Genomic DNA, 20135 nt, shown 5'->3' with positions numbered 1-20135 from the left:
CTCCCGTTGATTGGCAGCAGATGTTCTGTGAATTAGGAAAGGTGTGTACTAGTATTCATGAAAAGGAGACACTAGGTAGTACCTGTGTTGATATGCAGCTGGGGAAACAAGGTTTAGATGTGACACACACAATGAATTCCACATCAGTATACCTGCTATTGTTGTCTGATCTGTTCTGGGAGCAACAAGATGGCTGAAATCCTGTTATCAGACTGCAGCTTCTGCATTGTTTTAGAAGTTGAACGCTTTGGCTTATTATTCTAAGTCCCTTACATTAATTTGTCAAGGAAATACTTGCATGGGATGCTAGTCCGTCACAGGGTGCGCACACTATTGGCTGTTCAGATTTACCAGGACACAAAACTGCATATTGTTGGATTGCGGGAGGAGAGAGGAGTTACGCAAAGCAAGAACGCAGAATAGCAGGTAAATGTGTGAACTCCACATTACAAACTTGAGAGGTGGGAAGTGAAAGTTATATCAACTGACTCGCAACACTGCAAATTGTGGAAATAAAAATAGCAAAACTTGCACAGAGTCACAACTCTCACCCGTTTCGGTGTAAGGGAGTCCAGAGGCAGACAAGGTGCAGTATAGTGTCTGACATGTGTCGCAGTGTGTAACGACCATGCATGCCCTGCCATGCATGCCCAGGCATTCTGTGTCAGCTGAATAAAGAAGCTCCACATCCTGTTAGGTGATAGTGCTACTCACCAAGTAACTCTGTCGTCCCTCCCTTATTATATATTAGGTAACTTTCCAGCTTACTAGCTAAACTGCAGCTCATACTACAGAAAATACCTGTAGATTAGCTATACCTAGATGGCTATACATACATTTTAGGTTTAATTTTAGTTTTTAGATATTTTTAACTCCAGTTTTAATTTTAGCATATTGTCCTCCGTGGATTTTCTAGAATCGTTCATTCACAGCAGGATCCTAGGAAGCGTAGGGCAGGAGCCAGGGGACGTGACAGACAGTATGTTACACATTACACACGTACACTATCGGATATTTAGAGATCCACGTACCGAAACTGGGGCACCTGGAGGAAATCTACAGGAACACATAGAGAGCTGTACACATGCAAACCCTGGAAGTGTGAGTCCCACCCACTGACCCAGAACACCACTTACCAAATATTCACATTTTTAAATTACTGATAAGCGACTGCTTTTTCGAATTGGCATTTTTGTCATGTGCATGCACGATGAATGAAAGCATAAAATGCAATTAAAGATTTCTGTTTACAGAATGAAAATTACAGGGCATAGCTCCTAAAACCGCCTATGCATATCCCAGATGCAGTTATTGATATAAGGCAGGTTTCAACAATTGACAATTTCCTGTATCTTTCCATTGTTTATTTCCTTAGTATCGTGATTTGGTGTACAGTACCTGTTATGCTGCTTTATCTTAATCAGGATTTACTGTTGTGACTTCTCCTACTTCATGTTCACAGGCATCCTGCCGTAGGCATATTGATTTCAGGCAGGCGGATGAGGGACAATTGCTGTCTAGGGCTGCTGGCTAGGCCTGGGTGACATTATGGTAATAACGTATACTGTGGTATATTTCTTCAATATTTATCCACAAATTTTATTTTCAAATACGGGAATAGTGTTGCTTTTATGATGCTGTCAGAATGTTGTCTGGATGGTATGATGCAATTAAAAATTTGGTTTGGGGTTTGGTGTGCTGAGAGTTAAATTATTGGCGGTAAAATTTACCAGCCAGGCCTAGAGGGTGGTGGTAAAATTTGCCGACCAGGCCTTGTGGGTAGCAATAAAATTTGCCGACTGGGCCTAAAGGGTGGTGGTAAAATTTGCCGACTGCGGCTAGTTGCTGGTGGTAAAAATTTGCCGACCAGGGCTAGTGGGTGGCGGTAAAATTTGCCGACCAGGGCTAGTGGGTGGCGGTAAAATTTCCTGACCGGGGCAAGTTGGTGGCGGTAAAATTTGCCAGTGGGGTGGGGTGGGGTCATGGGGTCCACTGAATAGTGGAAGGACACATTTCTGGGATGTTGCGCATTATTCGCGGATGCCCCCAGGGGGCTGCTGTCGATTTAAAGGAGACTCTCGGGGAAGGTGGGATGTCTGTGTTCAAAGGTGCTGAGACCACAATCCCAGAGCAGTGAGGCTCAGGTTCTGAAATATGCTAATGACCAAGGTGCATCCTACTCTTTCTTTAAGCTCAGCGCTATATTAATTGATTAATTGTCACAGCATTTTTGTTTTTAAACGTTAATATTTTTCTCTTCTGTTATCTTAGTTGGTTACGCACTTACATACAAATGTTCTGCAAGCCGCACACATAAGACAGATTTACTGGTGACACCATGAAAGACGCTCACTTAGACTAATATCTCCTAAGACACCTCTTATGAATGATATTGTTTTACCACACTGTTGTGAATTTAATGTTGCAATGATATTTGGTTGTCAGGGGAATCTAGATTATATGGGGATTGTTAAATCTCCTTTTATTGGATGTGTTGGAAAGGGACCCATGGTATTACCAGAGTCCCATTGTGAATACCAATTAGAGGAGGACAGAGATGGTGCGGGGTGGATGTGTCAGATAAGAGGAGCAAGCTGTCAGGATCTTCAAGCTGGTGGAGAGCGGGTATCAGGGCGGAATGATCACGGGAGAGACAGACTAATGCAGTTAGGGGACAGTGGGAATTCAGAAGTCTGCCGTGGCATCCCGCATCAAATGAAGTGGGAGTGAAGCTAGCATGTGGTGGTTTTCCCATCTGTGCGTGAGTTTGGGGGGAGGAGATTTTTGTCAAAGATGTGGCAACCCCAAATCCCATGTTTGCCTGGAGTTTGACTTTGTTGCCTATGTTGGTGTTGACCCTTTGGGACCACGGCATCGTGTAGAACAGTCTCAGTACACTATTGTTGCAGCTTGGTGTTCTGCCGTCATGCGACAGAAGGTGTATTTCAGTCTCGTGTCTCTAGTCTGATTTTTCCCCCCCACATTTTATTACTGAAGGAGGTATGATTTAATGCACACTAGTGAAAAGTAAAAGGGTAGAAATTTACCTTAAAAATCAGAATGTTGATGGACTGATGGCTGTGTTCTAATTGCATGATGTTTTACACTCTACAATTGGCCTCTTTCGGTTGTGGCTTACAGCAAGGTTTTCTGTGCCCTTATAGCTCCTTATAGTTTTAGAGTTGTGCACCAGAAAATGGCCATGCTTTACTCCTCTTATGGATCCATTTTTATGAGCCAATAACATTTTATATGTGGGAAATAGTCTATAGTATTTATTTGTCCATTCATGTTGTCAAGTTTTAGTTTTAAAACACAATTTTCAGTATCTCTCTGGCATCATACTTATTGGATTCTTACTTGGCTCTATTTTGTCCCACTCTTTGACAGCCTTGTCATAATAAAAACAAGGAAATGTAACTGCGAAAGAGTTCAAGCAGAATAATTTCCCAACTGTCAGTTTATATTGTAGCTCCGAAAACATATGGGATCCTCCCAGAGGGATGCAGGAAGATGAAATGCTGGTCAATTGCTACACACAGGGATGAGGGCTGAAGAGATGAAATCATTTCTTTGCAATCGTTCTCCTTGGTTGCGACTGCATTGTAGGGTGTAATCCATTTTTTGCCATTTGAGGTCAGCAAAAGCAGGCCTGAGTAGGATTATCAGTGAGGTCTTGGATGTGAAGAACCAGGTTTTCCATCCAAATTGGCATGTAGTGTCTGATTTTTTTTGTGGCTTTCTACAAAATTGAAGATTGGGTGATAAAAGGGTGTATATAGGTGTATAGTCAGTCCTATACGGAGGTGAAGACATTTCCCTCTCTGTTGATCCTCTCTTATAAGTTTAATGCGAAGGACCTCTGGGGACATTTCGCCTTTCTTTGCAAGGCACCAATATATGGCACATTGCTGTTGCGGTAAAAGCCATTTCACCCCTAATCTGCCCATATCGAAAAAGAAATTTGTTTGTTTCACCAGATACAGTATGCTTGTAAGTACACGGCACTGCTCTCTTTAACAAGAACAGGACACACTGCAGGGGCAGGTGCACATCTAGGAGGTACACCTGTGGCTTCTTCTTTGTCCCAAGGAAACCCTGCTCTTATATCCTAGATTATTATATCAACCTGTTTTTCTCAAGGTGCTTGGCTGAGAGTTTTAACCAAAGTGAACTGCTCTTTTCATGAGGTTCAGTATTTTCTTTTTCTAGAATAATTTGGGTGAAATGTTTCTCCTGGGAGCACTACAGAAGGAGATGTCCTGGGATTTGAACCAGAAACCTTCAGGTTATAAGTTTTTCCTAATCACCATGGTAACTGTTGCTATCGCTTGGCAGACTCGAGCAGTGTTGCTCTGTTTATAGCTGGCCGTTGGTCATACTGAAACGAAGACTTTCTGAGGTATCTCTGTGTGCTGTGTTTCTGTATGCGTCTGTGAATTGCTCCCGTGCTGTGTTAACAGACTGTTAGATGGTCTCTGTAGGCCACATTTTATGAAGTGTCTTCTGCAGTGGGCCGGAGGAACTCTGCTGCTTAAAGATATCAGGAAGCTGCAGGAAGCCATCAGGTTAAACGCCACCTGCGTTGCTTCTAAACGTTTCGCATTTCCCCAGATATGCCCTGTGCTGTGTCTCTATGTGCCATACTCGCTTCTTGTGGTTTATTTATTTATTTTTTTTGGTCAGACCTTAAATCTTCTCCCTCCAGAATGGAAATAATGGATAGGAGTCTTACAGTAGTGTATGATTTTGTAACTCACAAGTCTTCTTTCAAGAAGCTATTGACTGCATGGCCTTGGATCTGTATAAAATATAATCGTCAGTTGCTAGTGATGTTGCTTAGGGAACCAGTTGAGGACTGAGGATTGTCAGTGTGCCTTTACCAGAGCGACTGTGGTTTGTGTGTGTGGGGGTGTGTGTTGATTGGTGCTCTTACTTCTTTATCCTGGTAAATTCACTTCCTACAGCATGCCGGGGTCAATCAGCGACAGAGATGAACAGTCACTGTTTTTTTTTTTCTTCATGTGAAACTTTTTTTTTTTTGACTGTGTGAATGTTTTACTTACTTTTTATTCTAGCAGATTTTGTTGAGGAATTCCACTCCCCACTAAAGACTAAAGACTAAAGATGCAGGATAACGTTTATGGTGCGGTGGCTCGGGACAGCACTTCAATGACGCAAAGTTAAGTTGCAGTCTAGTCGATGAAATGAAAGGTTATTTCAACCAACAGATACTACTATTCATTCCCAAAAAAATAAACATAAGAATGGTCTGAACTGTCCACACATCTGTAATAAAATGTAGATAAAGCAAATGAAGTACAGGCTATGAATTTGTTTGACAGTCACTGACAGCCACTTGACAGCAATGTCTGTGAAATAGGGAATTAGCAGGCTGAATAACGTTTATATAAATTTTTGCAGCCTCCACATCTACTCAACATTGACAGTTGACCTCAGAATTTCTGAGCAAATGCTCTTTTACTTTCATATTTTTACTTGTGCTTATTTATAGTTGAGAAAGCCAGGTTTGTTTTTGTTTAAAAAGTGATTTTTGAATCTGAATCAGCTTATACCCGGTTTTATGTTAGCTTATGTTTCAATCAAATTCATTTTCACTTGCTAATTTTATTAGTTGCTAGTTCTGCAAAGTGCCGCAGGTCACGTTAGGATCAATACATTGCTGAGAAATCAAGTGATTGATGTCCTTAACTGATGCGATTGATGTAGTTTAAAGCTTAGGAAGTGCTCACATGCTGAAGGCTTCTCCTTTTGTGTGGCCATTTCTCCATATTAGGCTTGGGTGGTATTACAGCCGGGGGAGCTTTAGAAGGGGGGAAAGTTAGGATGATTCCAAACAGCCTGTAAAATTTGGAACATAATGGGATTGGTCTGGGTTGGAGGCCCAGTTTGATCTGCTTTCATGGGGCCCAAAGTCTCTAGTTGCGCCTCTGATTACAGCATTACTGGTTACCGTGGTATTTTCGGTATTTTGAAACTTTTAAATGCTGTATTTTGAAATCACAAGTTGCTCGGCAAATTTCATTGTGTACCCCAGCCCCTTGAAAATACCATCAAGACATTGTATACTGCAGTATAATGTCTGGCCAGTATGGCGGTATGAAAGATTTGATACCGGCCAAGCATACTTCATATAGCAGAAAACCTGCACATTCATACTGAAACAATGAATAGCTTAAACTATTTTTTTTTTTCATTTTGCTTGTTGGTCACTTTTAACATGCAGCTCCACCTTGAAGCTAGGGGTGATTATTGGTGGTACCCTGTAGTGTTTCGTGCCCTGGCCATTGTTAGGGAAGCTGGAGACGTAAGAGTGCAGGATAACCAGGCGCTTCGCATGCGCGAGAGCATTTCCCATTTCTGCACCTTAAGGATAAAATCTCTTTGTTATTTCTATGCCATGAATAGCAATGTCGTCCTATTGTTTCACGAACTCACGAAACTGGTCAAAACATCTTGAGTAAAAGTCATTTATGCGCTCATTGGTATTCAAGGCTGGAGGTGATGCAGAAACCAGTAAATAACTTGGGTCCATTAGTGGAAGGCTGCAGATTGGAGATGGGACCTCATTGTTTATATTTACTTTCCATGAATGTGACAGTAGCGGGTTGAGTGTGTTACGAAACGTCTGAGCTGGGCATTTAAGATCGAGCTGGTGCCCTTACGTGCAATGGCATGATGTTCAGGACAATATGTTTTGTTTTTCTGATTTGGCCACTTGGGAAAGGGCATTTAAAATTACTTTAAGTGCTGAAAAGTTTGTGACATGTATAAGGTACGAGTCAGTCGAAGTTGGCTTGTTTTGTGTATCCTGCATTCAGTCTGTCACCTTATTCACAGTCGTCCTAAGCCTGTCCTAGGAAATTCGGGGCATAAAGAGAGGTAATCACTTAGAAAGAAAGAGTTGATTTTTGGACACTTTGCGGATACCTACCATCACCGGCAGATTCAGGCCAATTTAGTGTCACAAATCCATCTGAACAGGATGTGGGAGGCAGGAAAACTGGTCATTCTGTGAGAAACTCTGACAGATGGATATGAGGAAGGGCTCAAAACCACTGCATTTAAGCTCTGTAGTGACAGCTAAAAATGTCATCAAATCTACTGTTTAAGGCAAAAAAAAACCAAGTAGCGGCAGTAATAAGTGCTTATTTCAAAATGAAATGGGAAACAATGAAGCAGTTGTGAAATTGCCTTTTTTTCCCTTTCGGTTAACACCAAAGCAGCCCTGTTTTAAATAAGCAGGAGAAGTGCAATACACCTGGAAAGATATGTGAAATACAAAGAAGTAACATTTATTGTATTATGGAAGAGTGTCAATGTCTCAGGTGCCTCAGTAGAAGTTTCTCATGCAGAAACCTGGTAACTTTGGAGCTGGAGGAAACATCCTTCAGTAGACACAACTAATGTGTTCTCTGACTTTCAGGGGGCAGGTGATAACAAATAGAGCCTAGGCTAACATTAACATGTCAGTTTAACAATTACTCTACCAATATCCATTCTGTCCATTATACATAATAAGTTACCTTCCATTATCTTTTCATTTCTGCATAGTATTGTATCTAACCAGTGACCTCAAAATGCAATTTCAGTGACCATCCTTCCAGCCACCACAACTAATGATTCAAAATTTAAAAATAACCAATAAAATACAAATTCACAGAACAAAATATTAAATTCAATAAATTAACAAAACACTGTTTTTAATACGTTCACAATTTTTTCATAATGTTTCATGATACTGGATGTCCTTTAAATGTGTTTATTTATATGTTAAAAAATGCCAATTTTTTGTAAAATTAATTGGATCTGTCATTTTTCTAAGCTGTTTTATTATACATGTTAGGGTTTCAGACTATAAGCTGTCACATGTTACTTTTAGGCAGGCAGAGACTGCAGAGAGATCAGAGTTACCTATTGTACAGTGTGGGGATGGTGTACAATGTATATACAAAACAGACAATCTGTTAAACCAGCCAGTGATAGATAGTGTGTTCGTGAGATGTACATATAGTAGGGGTGGGACTAGATAAAAAAAATAATCTAATTAATTAGAAGCTTTGTAATTAATTGATCGAAATTAAACACATTTTAATCACATTTCAATATTTGACATGAGAAATAAGAAATTTAAGTTTGGTTGATGAATGAATCAATATACATCAGCTTAAACTTCGAAATCTTGTTTATTTTCCCATCGTTCTACTACACAGACCAATAGATGAGTGCAAAAAACTGTTTTCAGAACACTGGAAATTTTGACCAAAGATGCCAAAAAAAGTTCTGATTGACAGCTGCTCCCATTTTTCAAACATCGTGTATGAAAAATCAGAAAAACCAAACAATCCCATTTCAGTCAAAAACTCCCTCAAGTATCCCTGGCCAAAAGTAGTCTACCATCTAAAATGGTGTAATTACTTACCTTAAATACTTATCTGATAAGTGGTTAAGTGTTTCGCGATCTGTGAAAAAGGTAACATACAGTAGGGTGCGTTCGACTTCATGCAGCCGCTTACACTGCTGGCTTAAAGCAATCAATTCTGGTCCTGACGCAATGCATCATGGTTATGGTGCGCTCGTTTTTCTCTCGGAATTTCCGAGTTGAGTGACATCACGTCCGCAAGAGAGTCTAGCTGCGAGAAGGGTCCAGCCGCAGACGCCTGTAGAGTGGAGCTCCACAGGAAACACGTGATCTCAACTCTGCGTTACAGCAAATACACCCTAACCCTAACCCTAACCTTAATCCTAACCCTAACCGGAGCTCCACTTTACCTCCCTAAAGATCACGTGTTTCCTGTGGAGGTGACGAATTTCCGGCGGAGCTCCACTCTACAGGCGTCTGCAGCTAGACCCTCTTGCGTAAAGCAGTGAAAACTGGTTTTCAGTTAACTTACCTGGTAAAATAAAGTTTAAATAAATGACATGCTAGAATAGCACACATAAGGTAGCGGTTTATTTATTGTCAGTTACTGTAATGTTGCGCTGCTTTATTTGTTTAATCTTCCTATCTGTGAAGAAGCCATTCAAAAAAGAATTGCATTGTACTCGGTACATGGCAGTAAAAACTTTGAATGCTTGAAATACATGTATTTGATCTTTATCCTGGTAGCCATCTTTATACACAGGGCCACTATACACAATTGTTTTTTTCCACTGCAAACAGTTTGGATCAGGAGTTGGTTATTGTAAGAGAAGTAATGTGCATGGAGGTGATATTTGTGTAGATTTATCTACACCCTTCTGGCAGTGCTGTTATTGCAGTCAGGTCTCGCACACTGCGAGGAGTAGAAGTTGTCCGACTTGGCTGCAGTCAGTTTACACTCCACCCCTGCAGCTTGAGCTTGAGTTGTAATATATGTATTATATGTGTTCAGTTTCACAGCGCCTCTTGTAGTAAACATCTCAAACTGCAAGATTTGCTTCCCGGATGTTTATTGGAGGGGCCTGTTAGATATCTGTGAAGCTAAAAACTGCGCACTCACATTAGCAAGGACAGAATAGTGCGAATAAAATGCGTAACTTTTTTAAATTCGTTATTTTTTCCGTAATTAATTAATCGCGTTAAAGCCCCACCCCTAATATATAGATATTCTTTTGGGATCTGCTGTGGGTTTTATTTTTGCCCCATTAAAAGAAAAGGAGTGTTCCCCTTTAAATCCAAAGCTATGCTGTTTTGCTAGGATTTTGTTGCAGATGGAAAATGAATAATGAAAGTTTTGACTGTATTAATTTTCTAAGGAAGATGTATGTGTAGCTAATACTGTACCTTTAAAATGTTTATGCTGTGCAGAATATTGTTGAGGAGAAAAATGGTAGATTTTTCATATGTCTGAAAATGGAAGTCAAGCTGGCTTAGCAAACGTCTGAAATGCGGCACATTTGCTTCATTGAAAATGGTGCCTAAAAGCTTCTGCTAATTAAATATAATGTAAACTGTTAACGTCTTATGTTTTACCTGCCAACACACACACACACGCATGCACACACACACGCACAAACCTGTACCGCCGTGTCTCTAAGGTAAGCCCAGAACTTTGTAACAGAAAGCTGAATAATGGCAGGACTGTGCTTTGTTTAGGGGTGCATGTATGTGGGAGGTGCGTTGGCTCTCTCAGATGTTGTTTTTGCAAACAGAAATCAGAAATAGTGGCACAGGCTGCTCTCTGGGGGTGTGGCTATGGGTTTTGGGGTGGGGGGGCAGAAGGAGTTCTATTCCACTACAGGGGGTCCACTGGGTGCACACACATCTCTAAATCTATTGAAGAGGACCCCAAAGCAGGCAGTTTCCACAAATGAATTCAGCCATGAACAGAACGGCATGTGATGTGGTGACAAGTCTGCAGCAATAACACACAATAGATGTAGGTGCAGTGTTTTACTGGGAAACAGTACAGGTTTCCAAAACACGGTCATAATTTTAGGATTGTAGTCAATGATGAAATGATGGACTCTTGTGTTTTTCCTGCACATACATATAACTCCCTATAGTATTTGTAGGGGGAAATCATGTAGGAATAAATTGGGGGTTTTCTCCTAATGGCACCGATATGACAGATGCTTTGTGCAATAAGACAAGCTGCATTTACCCTTTTGTCCGGGCCTGTGGATTCCACGCTTCCATTAAGCATTGAGTGCACCCTGAAATCAACTCACCAGTGAGCTCAGCAGTTTTATAATTAGCCATATGACCCATGTTTCCCTGGAAACGACGTAACTGAACTTTGTGTGTCGCTATCTGTTTATTACCACAGTAGGAATATATAAAACTTGCGAAACACAGTGCAGCCTGTTAAAATTGTAATTCTGTGTGATTATTTCTTCTTATAGTAATGCTCCACATTCAATGTGAACCTGTATTGCAAAAGTAGTATATAGAGAATGGATAAATGAATGGAGTCTCCAAACGGCTCCTGTTCATTTAAAGAGGGCTCCTTCTGGGTTAATTGAAATCAAAAGCAATTTCATAAGTGCTTCATTGTTTGTCCCATTTCATTTCAAAATAAGCACTTATTACTGCTGCTATTTGTTTATTTATTTATTGGCGTTACTAAATTGCCCGTAGGTGTGCATGCGTGAGTGAATGGTGTGTGAGTGTGCCCTGCGATGGGCTGGTCCCCCATCCTGGGTTGTTCCCTGCCTCGTGCCCATTGCTTCCCTACTGGGACCCCCCGCGACCCAGTAGGATAAGCGGTTTGGAAAATGGATGGATGGATGGATGGATTTATTTATTGGCTCGACAGTAGGTTTCATGAAATTAGGTGGTTTCTCCGTGCGACACCCAGAGGAACTGGCCTTCGAGATTCGCTGCCAGATATTAGGCACGAGTTTCTTTGCTTCCATGTCTGGTAGAGCATCCGTGACCTTTCTTTGTACCTCAGAAGAGAAGAGCAAATTAAAATGGTAAGACTTCTTCTTGACCTATGGTAGTGTAAGGGGAGAGAAAGCTTGGTCAACTTTGGCAAGGAGGCCACACAAAGTGCCTTTATTTGTGGTGCTGTGCTGATGATGTCATTCTTGGCACTGGTCTAGTCATGAATGTCACCTTTCCTGTGCTGTGAAGCTTATTGTGCCTTAACAGGGTTCCCCTTTCAGACCATGTGCAGTATCTTTGTCAGACTCAAATGTCAAAGTTCATTCTTTTAGACATAATGGCAAAGCTCGATGGCAGCTTTTCACTTAATTAGTCTTAGACATTCTGACTGTATTGACAGTGACTTGTAGATATTAACCATTTTTCACTGAGCACGGTGCCATCTGTATTTTATATCTATCCAGGGAGAGTCGGCCTCATCAAATCTCTGCTTTCTTGTTCAGTTAATTTGATGGTATTATTAGATTATGGGAATTAAAAACTGCAGACAATATTAGATTATGAGAGTGATCTGTGTGTGTACGCAACATGGGGCATGAGGAACATCTTCCATATTATTGCAAGTGTCTGAAGATATTCCTTAACAAACAAAAGCTGTGTTCATGTAGAAAAGTCCCAAAGGGTTTCTACTGGTGCAGGTGGGAAGAAAAGTGGGCTTTGTAGTAATCACTTCATGCATGCATGCATATATATATATATATATATATATATATATACACAAACACACACACATAAATATGCATGTATAATATACATAATATATTTATATGCTCACTCACACATACAATTTATTTAATTGTGCATGAGCATAGCTAGAAATTTTGGTCGACCTAACAAAACCTTCCTCCCAGCCCACAATTATGATATTATATACTGAAGGGCCTCTGTAAAGGGCTGGGGCCCCTGAATCTGCCAGGGTATCCATGCCCCTACCAACTCTTGCTGCACCATACTAATTCTATTCTTAAACAGAAAGGTATATTTACATTGACATCATCGCAAAGGACCTGAGCAGCTGGCCCAGGCCAAGGGGACGCCCACATAACACCTGGCTGCGGCAGATAGATGGGCATTTCCAGAGGGGGGGACTGGACCGTGTGTCGGCTTGGGGGGACACCAAATGGGATCCCGGGGTGTTTCATCGTGCGGTCGGTGTGGAAACGCTCTGTACCAGTGCATGCTCCCCAACCTAACCTGACCTAATTGACATCCATCCTTCCATCCATCCATCCATCCATCCATCCATCAATAATACTTATCTAGTACTCACACACACACACACACACACACACACTCACAATCACACCCGATGTGCCATTTAGAAAAGAAAGTCAAATATTATTTTTTCTTCCATTTCATAGGAATGTGATTACATTTTGGAAACTAGACGAATTATTAGCATCTAAGAACACGCATGGCTTGCGTCACAAATGCATCTACATTGGTGACTATTTCTTTCTGTTTGATTATATCCAAAAAACTCAATAACTATTTTTTCTGGGGTATTCCTACATTAAAACACAGATTAACCTTATTAAGATATTTAATTTAACTTTGCGGGGAAAAATCCATTAAGAACCTGAAAGAGGTTACTATTAAATTGTGAGGCATACAAGGGGGAGACATAGGGGGATTAATTGCAAACTATGGTTTATTATTTTTGACAGAACAATGTTCCTAAATATTTTATGGTTTTACAGTATCAGTTAAATGTATTGTTCTCTTTTAAAACATGAGCCCAGCAGCAAATGATTAGTGAGCTGAAGCTTTTCTCATTTTTAAAGCTATTTGACTTTCTTTTCTAAAGAGACACTGAATGCCGAAACATCTTCTGTGTGCAAATGCATGTTTTTGTGTTGCCATTTTTCCATCCATCTTCCAAATGTTTTCCCAGTTCAGGGTCACAGGAGGGGCCTGGAGTCTGTCCCAGGCAGCACAAGGCACAGGACAGGGGAACACCCTGGACAGGATGCCAGCCCTTCAGAGGACACACAAACACACAAACACACACACACACACACACACACACAGGTTTATAATTATATCTTTGTTGCTAACTCTCCATTCATATCTATGGGGAAAACTTTAACCCCAACATGGTGCCTTTAATCCCTACCCAGCCCTAACCTTAATCACAAGTTACCAGACAAAATATGAGACTTTCGGCATTTTTCCTTGTTTGATCGCATTCACTGATATTTGTGGGGACCTGAAAAGTGGTCCCCGCCATGTCCAGAAAACAGAAATGGCAGTTCAAAGTTGCCAGTGTACCGAACTGCATGCCTTCAGAGTGCACAGAGGAAGCAGAATACCCAGGGGGGAACGTGCACAGCAACATTAGAACATGCAAACTCCACAACCAACCCACTTTTCAGGGCCCCCGTCCAGTGCCAGCCTGGATCTGGGATCCAGCCCGGATCTGGGATCCAGCCCGGGTCTGTGACGGAGCCAGATATCCTTCCTGTGATGCATGTCCTATCTTTTCTTTGTTGGTACCATTGATATAGCTGCTGTCCGTTCACCACCCTATTGCCTGTTTTTCAACTTTAGCATTTGGTTTCCAAGTCTGGTATTTTTCTGCCCTGTTATACTTCTTCTGGCTCATTTCCTATCTGGATTTGGTTACTAAAAAGCCATGGAATGCTCTGCACACGGACCTCCATCTGGCCAATTACACCACTGCACCTTCATACAAATCTGTGTTTGAGGCTGACTTAGGTGTGACACATTTCCATATTTAATGACCATGAAATTTGTTTATGTAAGGCAGTTTCATTGTTTTGAAAGGTATACTCACATTGGCTGGGGTCACATCCCTAGTCAGCACTACATTCTGTTCATTATGATCCTTATCACTCCCATTATTATTGAAATTGAATGACAACACAGGAAAGAGACATTTAACATTTATTTGAACTATGAAATCTTGTTTAATGCTTTATATCATGATCATTGTTCTGCATCATGAACCACCTCCATCTCCTATTTGCTAATGTTTACCGATTAAAAGTATTTTCATCGTCATATTGATATGGGCATGCTTGATAGACACATTGCAAAAGAATTGCTGAAACGCAATAAATAAGGAAAAATAATTTGACTTATACGCGCCATGCAGTTACACTCAAGAAGTGACCTATCTGTGACGCGAAATATCTTCCACTACATATCTCTTCCTCCTGTGACTTGTCGATCAGCTGTTTGGCCGATGACGCAATCGTGATGATGCAATCCTGGGTTTCTAGTTACCCTGTAAGTTTCAGTTTCACATTTACCGCTGCAGCTAGCGTTGATGTCACAATGATGGCACAATGCAAAATCGTTTAGAAATTTGTCACCTGGGGCTGTCACAAACATCAGTGAATGATTTCACCTAACTCATCCAACATACAGTGATGCATTCACTCAAAACGATTCAAAAACGATTTTGCATTGTGCCATCTTTCTTTTAGAACATGTTTGATTTAGTTTACCGCAAAGTGTTAATTAATACGTTAACTAACATGCAGGAACTAACATGAATTAAGGCGGTGCTATGCATGCCTTAATTCATATGACTCATGTCGTAGTTACGTTAGTTCTTCATTAGTTCTTGATTAATACATGTCTTAGCTCATCATTAGTTCATAGTCAAGAAATTACTAATTCACGTATTAGTACATGCTAATTCATGTACTGTTATTATAAAGTGTTACCCATTTACGAATGTAATTTAAAAATTTCGTTATTATAAATATATATCCGACACGTTTCATTAGCAACATGTTTTATTGATTAGAACCAGAGGCCTCGTTAGGCCTATATATATATTTATTGGCTTTTTGTATTATATAGAATAAATATAGTATACAGTACATACTGTAATCACTCAAACCAGGGGCTTTTCTAACTATTGAAGAAAATCAGGGGCTAAGTCAAGTTTACCTGGGGCTTGACTTTATTTTATGTTTTATTTATTATTATTTTTCTGAAGGAAGTAAAAAGTGATTGGGGTAAAAGTGATTGGACCTAACCATGGACGTAACGAAACCCATTATCCAAACGTAACATCGATGGCTACGTTTAGGACCCGGGGGAATTTCAGTTGGTTACCAAAAACTGTAGGGCTTAAGTATTCGGCACAGGTTGCAGCGGGCGGATCTTCTGAAAAGAACCGTAAGAACGCAGGTATATATTGAGACAACATTCTAGCCAAAGCGGGAGATAAACGAAGTTTTACGAAACTTGATAAAGTGAAAAAGAAAATTATATTTTTAAGTTGCCGATACATTAATTCAGTTATACTGAATATATTTGGCCAAACAGACCAGTAATAGGAGGTTTTCCTATTACCTCAGGATGTCTAAAAATATACTTTGAAAAATTACTTTGGAAAAAAAAAATACCGAAATAATCCAAATCATTATATCCCTAATAACAATCATTCTATCTGTGCAAGACTGAAATGTATTTATTAATTTCACCAGCTGAATGAATGGATGGGTTTCATACATCTATATATTTTTTCAATCAAAAAGGACAACTGAGATTATAACCTATCCTAACTCCCCAATTGAATTAGTATATACATTTTAAGAATATTTACGTGAATTTTACCGTTGAATTCTACCTCAGGCCTTTTTCACGAACTGTAGTTTGCGGCGCATATTTTCGTTGCCAGGAAGATCGAATCTGGCTGATTATAACCATATATTTAGCTCGATAAGAACTGATTCACTGACGTTTCGGATGATTTATAAGGTATATTGAGCTATATATTAATTGGGTTTATTGATTATAATATTATAATATGGATACCTGAATATTGGTTTATATCGCCTTTATATCGCAAGTCGTATCTTCATCACAATAGTGAACAATGTTTTCGCTTACCGCAAATGACATTACATCCTATTATTAGTCCACATCTTTAGGCTTGTCAGTTTAAACACCAGAATCATTAAGGAGTCAATAATAATCAATAATGGTAGACAAGTAATTAATGTTGTTTCGACCCCCCCCACCAGGACTTTTGGGCAGTTGAAAGATGAAAGTGCCTACCCCATTCCTGATCCTGCTGTCTGCCGTGGTCACCAGGAGCTTGAAGGTGGTCTCCAAACGAGGATCAGGTAGGGTTTTGCTCTCTCTTCTTAATTGTTTTGGTGGCAACCAGTGTTTTGTGCATGAAACTGTATTTAATGAATTTGAATGATGGGCTACTGACGTTCTACACTGTGTTTTGAGACTGTTTATAGACGAGAGATTTTCTGATTTGGGACAGTAATAAACATTTGGTGCTTCGCACAAGTTGTGTGAGACAAGTAGAATCTACAGGATTTTTACAGAGTGTACATTCAGCTTGACACAAAACAGGGTTTATTTCTCTCTTATTGCCTCCAAACAATAACATTTTCCCCCTGTCCTCTTCATCCCAACATCTCTGGCCTTTTTGTAAGGAAATGGGGTGTATGAACTTCATTGTGCTCACGCAGCGAGTACCGCCTGTGTGTCTATCTGTCATTTAGAGTACAAGGTGGCCTTGGCATTTGTCAAATAAAACATTGTTCACCCCTGACATTGATAGATGTTACCTCTAGTGTGGAAGACAAAGCTTTTTAGATTGAGCCACACTAACCTTCCTCCCCTGACTGTCCTGTGTGTGAATGACCACAAAAGTGTTTCCTTTCCTGAAAAATGAATCTAATGTGCTTAAGCCAGCAGTGAATTCTAAGTGTGGTACTTGGCTGAGGAGTGTGTTTAGACCCGGAGCTCTATCCTCTCATGCAGTGGTCTGTTTTCCAAGGTCTGATGCTTCTGAAAAGCCCGGACCAATTAATTGAGTAATTTGATTGTGAGAACCTCTCATAAATCTAGTGTTTTTTTTCTCATATATGATGTCTTTTGAACTGTTTTCTGAAGAACTTTACTGTGCCCCCGCCACCTCGAATCTTGACAAACATCATATAAACACAGAACAGTATCCTTTCTTATTGTGTAGCAGCTTTTACAGCTCATTAAAATGTTTTTTTTTCCTGAAAACTGGTTCACATAGCAGCACAGTTTTTCCAATTATGGAGAAAATGTGCATCTTATAGTCTGCCTTCAGATGGGACTGGCATTAAACTAGTTTGGTATGTGAGTATGTGAAAATGTCTCATCCTTTTAGTAGTGGTGATGCTGCACTGCCCAATGTTTGCAGTGGATATCGGTGTGTTGAGAGGGAGTGTTGCTATCTGTTAGAGGGGAGAACATTCAGAGAGCGCATCACTTACAGTTAATTATTACTAATATGCTTTGCAGAGCCATATCAGTCTGGAAGTAACTTAGATGTTTAATAACCCAGTAATATGTATACATAGTGATGTTGGTTCCCCGTATTGGCATATTATAGTAAGTATATATGTACGTACATACAATATATACACACACACACACACACACACACACACACACACACACACATATATATATATAACATCAAGTCGATTTTGCGGATAATCCCCTCCAGAGTGTCCTCTGTCTTAAGAAGATGGTTACAGACTGTTTAGAATGCTAAAGGCACAAGCTGATTTTGACTGAGGGGTCAAGTCACGTGGCAGTGACCTGCCTGATCTCCACAGTAGGGAATGTGCCCCTGAAGTCTGAGCGGTCGTCTGTGTGACGTATCTGCGCTTCTCCTCCTGTCATCTTAAGTGTGGAGGAAGCCGCGTGCCACACAGTGGGCCAGATGGCCCAGCTCCTGGCTGGAGAGCACACGTCTACCTCGGTGCCATTATCAGTATTAATTTGACACAGCAGGATTCGGAGATAGGAACATATTGGAGGTGTGGCAGAGGAGCAGATCACTGGCACTGTGGGGTTGTGTCACTCTTGAGGGCCAGACTTCAGGGGCTGCCTAGGCCTCCTCCTTGCATCTCACTGGATGTGTCCTATTATTATTATTATTATCATTATTAATAATAATAATAATAATATTGCTATTATTATTAAGAGAAGTAGCAGTAATAATAATTATAATAACGATTATTATGATTATGATAATAATAATGAAAAACAACAATATATATTATTATTATATGTGCTACGTTACAGATGGTAAGTAAAGAGCTACAGTATCATATGAATGGAGTATTTTCCTGGGTGTGGGTTTCACTCATACTCTTCAGTCATGTCATTTGAAAGAATCCATAGTGAAGCGGTGCTGCTTTATTAGCAGAAATACGGGAGCCGCATTATCTTTCTGATTAGTTTATGTAAGCCCTGGTGGGCTTTCCTCCCTCTCCTCCCCAGGGGCTGGGTGAAATGCCTGCAGGAGTGTAGGAGGGGAACACTGGAGCTCTGCCCTCTATTAACATTTCCACCTCAGGTCTGGTCCACTCACTCCATTAGTGTTACACTTTGGGGTGGTCATTTTCCTGAGATGGTTAAAAGAATTTAATCTATTCTTATTAAACCTTGATTCTGTATTTCCTGAGTCTTCTTTGTTTCATTTTTGCATTTATTTGGTGTACGTAAGCACGGAAACAGAGGAGTGGCATGCTTGATATGACACACGTACAGTAGGCCTGTCGCGATAAACGATAAATCAATTAATTGCACGATATTTAAAATGAGATCGATAATTTTTCCAGCTGCAATAATTTTCATTTGCATGCTTGTTTGTTTTTCCTCGTGTCGCTCTTTACCAAATGGGAATATCGGCTCTTTTTAGCAAACCGGCTCATTTGGCTCAGCTCACCAAGAAGAGCCGGCTCTTTCGGCTCCTGAGCGGCTCTTTTTAAAAAATCTGCCCCTCTTTTCGTTTAACCTGATGCTGATTAGCGTGACCTGATTTGAGCTTGTTAAAAATGAGACGCTGTCTCGTGAGCGAGCTTTTTCGGAAGACAACGTGTTCCAGCCACTGTCGTCCTTAATGTTTAGGCAGCTCAAAAACCCGGACAATTCTATAAACATTAATAAAACGGTTCTTGAACAGGAACCGGCTCCCATCGTTCACTAAAAACTGTCAGCTCAAAGAGACGTCTTGTCCGCGAACTACACATCACTAGTAATGAGGCGTGAACTCTTGTGTCAGTCGGCTCTTTGCACGTCAGCTTCCGCGTTCATGGAAATGCGACTCGCTCATTTCCGGTCTGTTGATAATGACATGCCGTTTACAGGACTTCCCCAAACTTATGATCAACGACGTACATCGCTTTTGTAAATCCTTCTCCAAAGTACCAACGAGTAAATTAGAGAAGGGCTTAAAGATGTTTGCCTTGTCTTACATCCACGGATACGAAGGAGAGACTTATTCGTTTAACTTTGTGGCTGGTGTTAGACTGAGACATGAAGAAGAAAAAATTGGTTATGATGATCATCCGATTATAATTATCAATTTCGTCCAAGCAGACATGTTCACTATAAGCGGTAAAGTAAAATGTGGCAATAAATTATATGAATATGATTATATGCAATAAATTATATTTCTTGCTCGGAATTTGCCAGACTAAAGTAGCTACGGATTTGCATACGGCCTATTGAGGCACCTGCTTTTATTCATATGGAGTGTTTTGTTGTTAGTTAGCATTTTTGTTTGCAAAGTTCTGTTTTCCCTGTCTGAGTCTAATGTTTAATAATTTAAGGGCGATTTTGTTTACAGAGACTTCATAATCCATTTTATTTATTGTTTTTGGTTGTGCTTGGTTTTTATTCAATTGCATTTTTTGTTAACAGTGTTAAATGTTCTTTAGAAATTAAAGTTTATTGATTGTTAAAAGGGTGT

General features: G+C 40.2%; 1 protein-coding gene across 2 annotated transcripts in view; it reads left to right on the top strand.

Moving 5' to 3' along the window:
* The window catches only part of LOC125710190 (interleukin-1 receptor accessory protein-like 1), a 261530-nt gene that overhangs the window by 7431 nt on the left and 233964 nt on the right, over positions 1-20135 (top strand). For both annotated transcript variants that reach the window (XM_048979622.1, XM_048979621.1), the window contains exon 2: positions 16399-16500. In XM_048979622.1, the coding sequence (XP_048835579.1) occupies positions 16419-16500 (82 nt within the window). In that variant the 5' untranslated portion in view covers positions 16399-16418. The remainder of the gene's footprint in view (positions 1-16398; positions 16501-20135) is intronic.

This window comes from Brienomyrus brachyistius, chromosome 16 (assembly GCF_023856365.1).
Source record: "Brienomyrus brachyistius isolate T26 chromosome 16, BBRACH_0.4, whole genome shotgun sequence".
NCBI classification, from domain to species: Eukaryota; Metazoa; Chordata; class Actinopteri; order Osteoglossiformes; family Mormyridae; genus Brienomyrus; species Brienomyrus brachyistius.
This window is presented reverse-complemented; position numbering and strand designations above follow the sequence as displayed.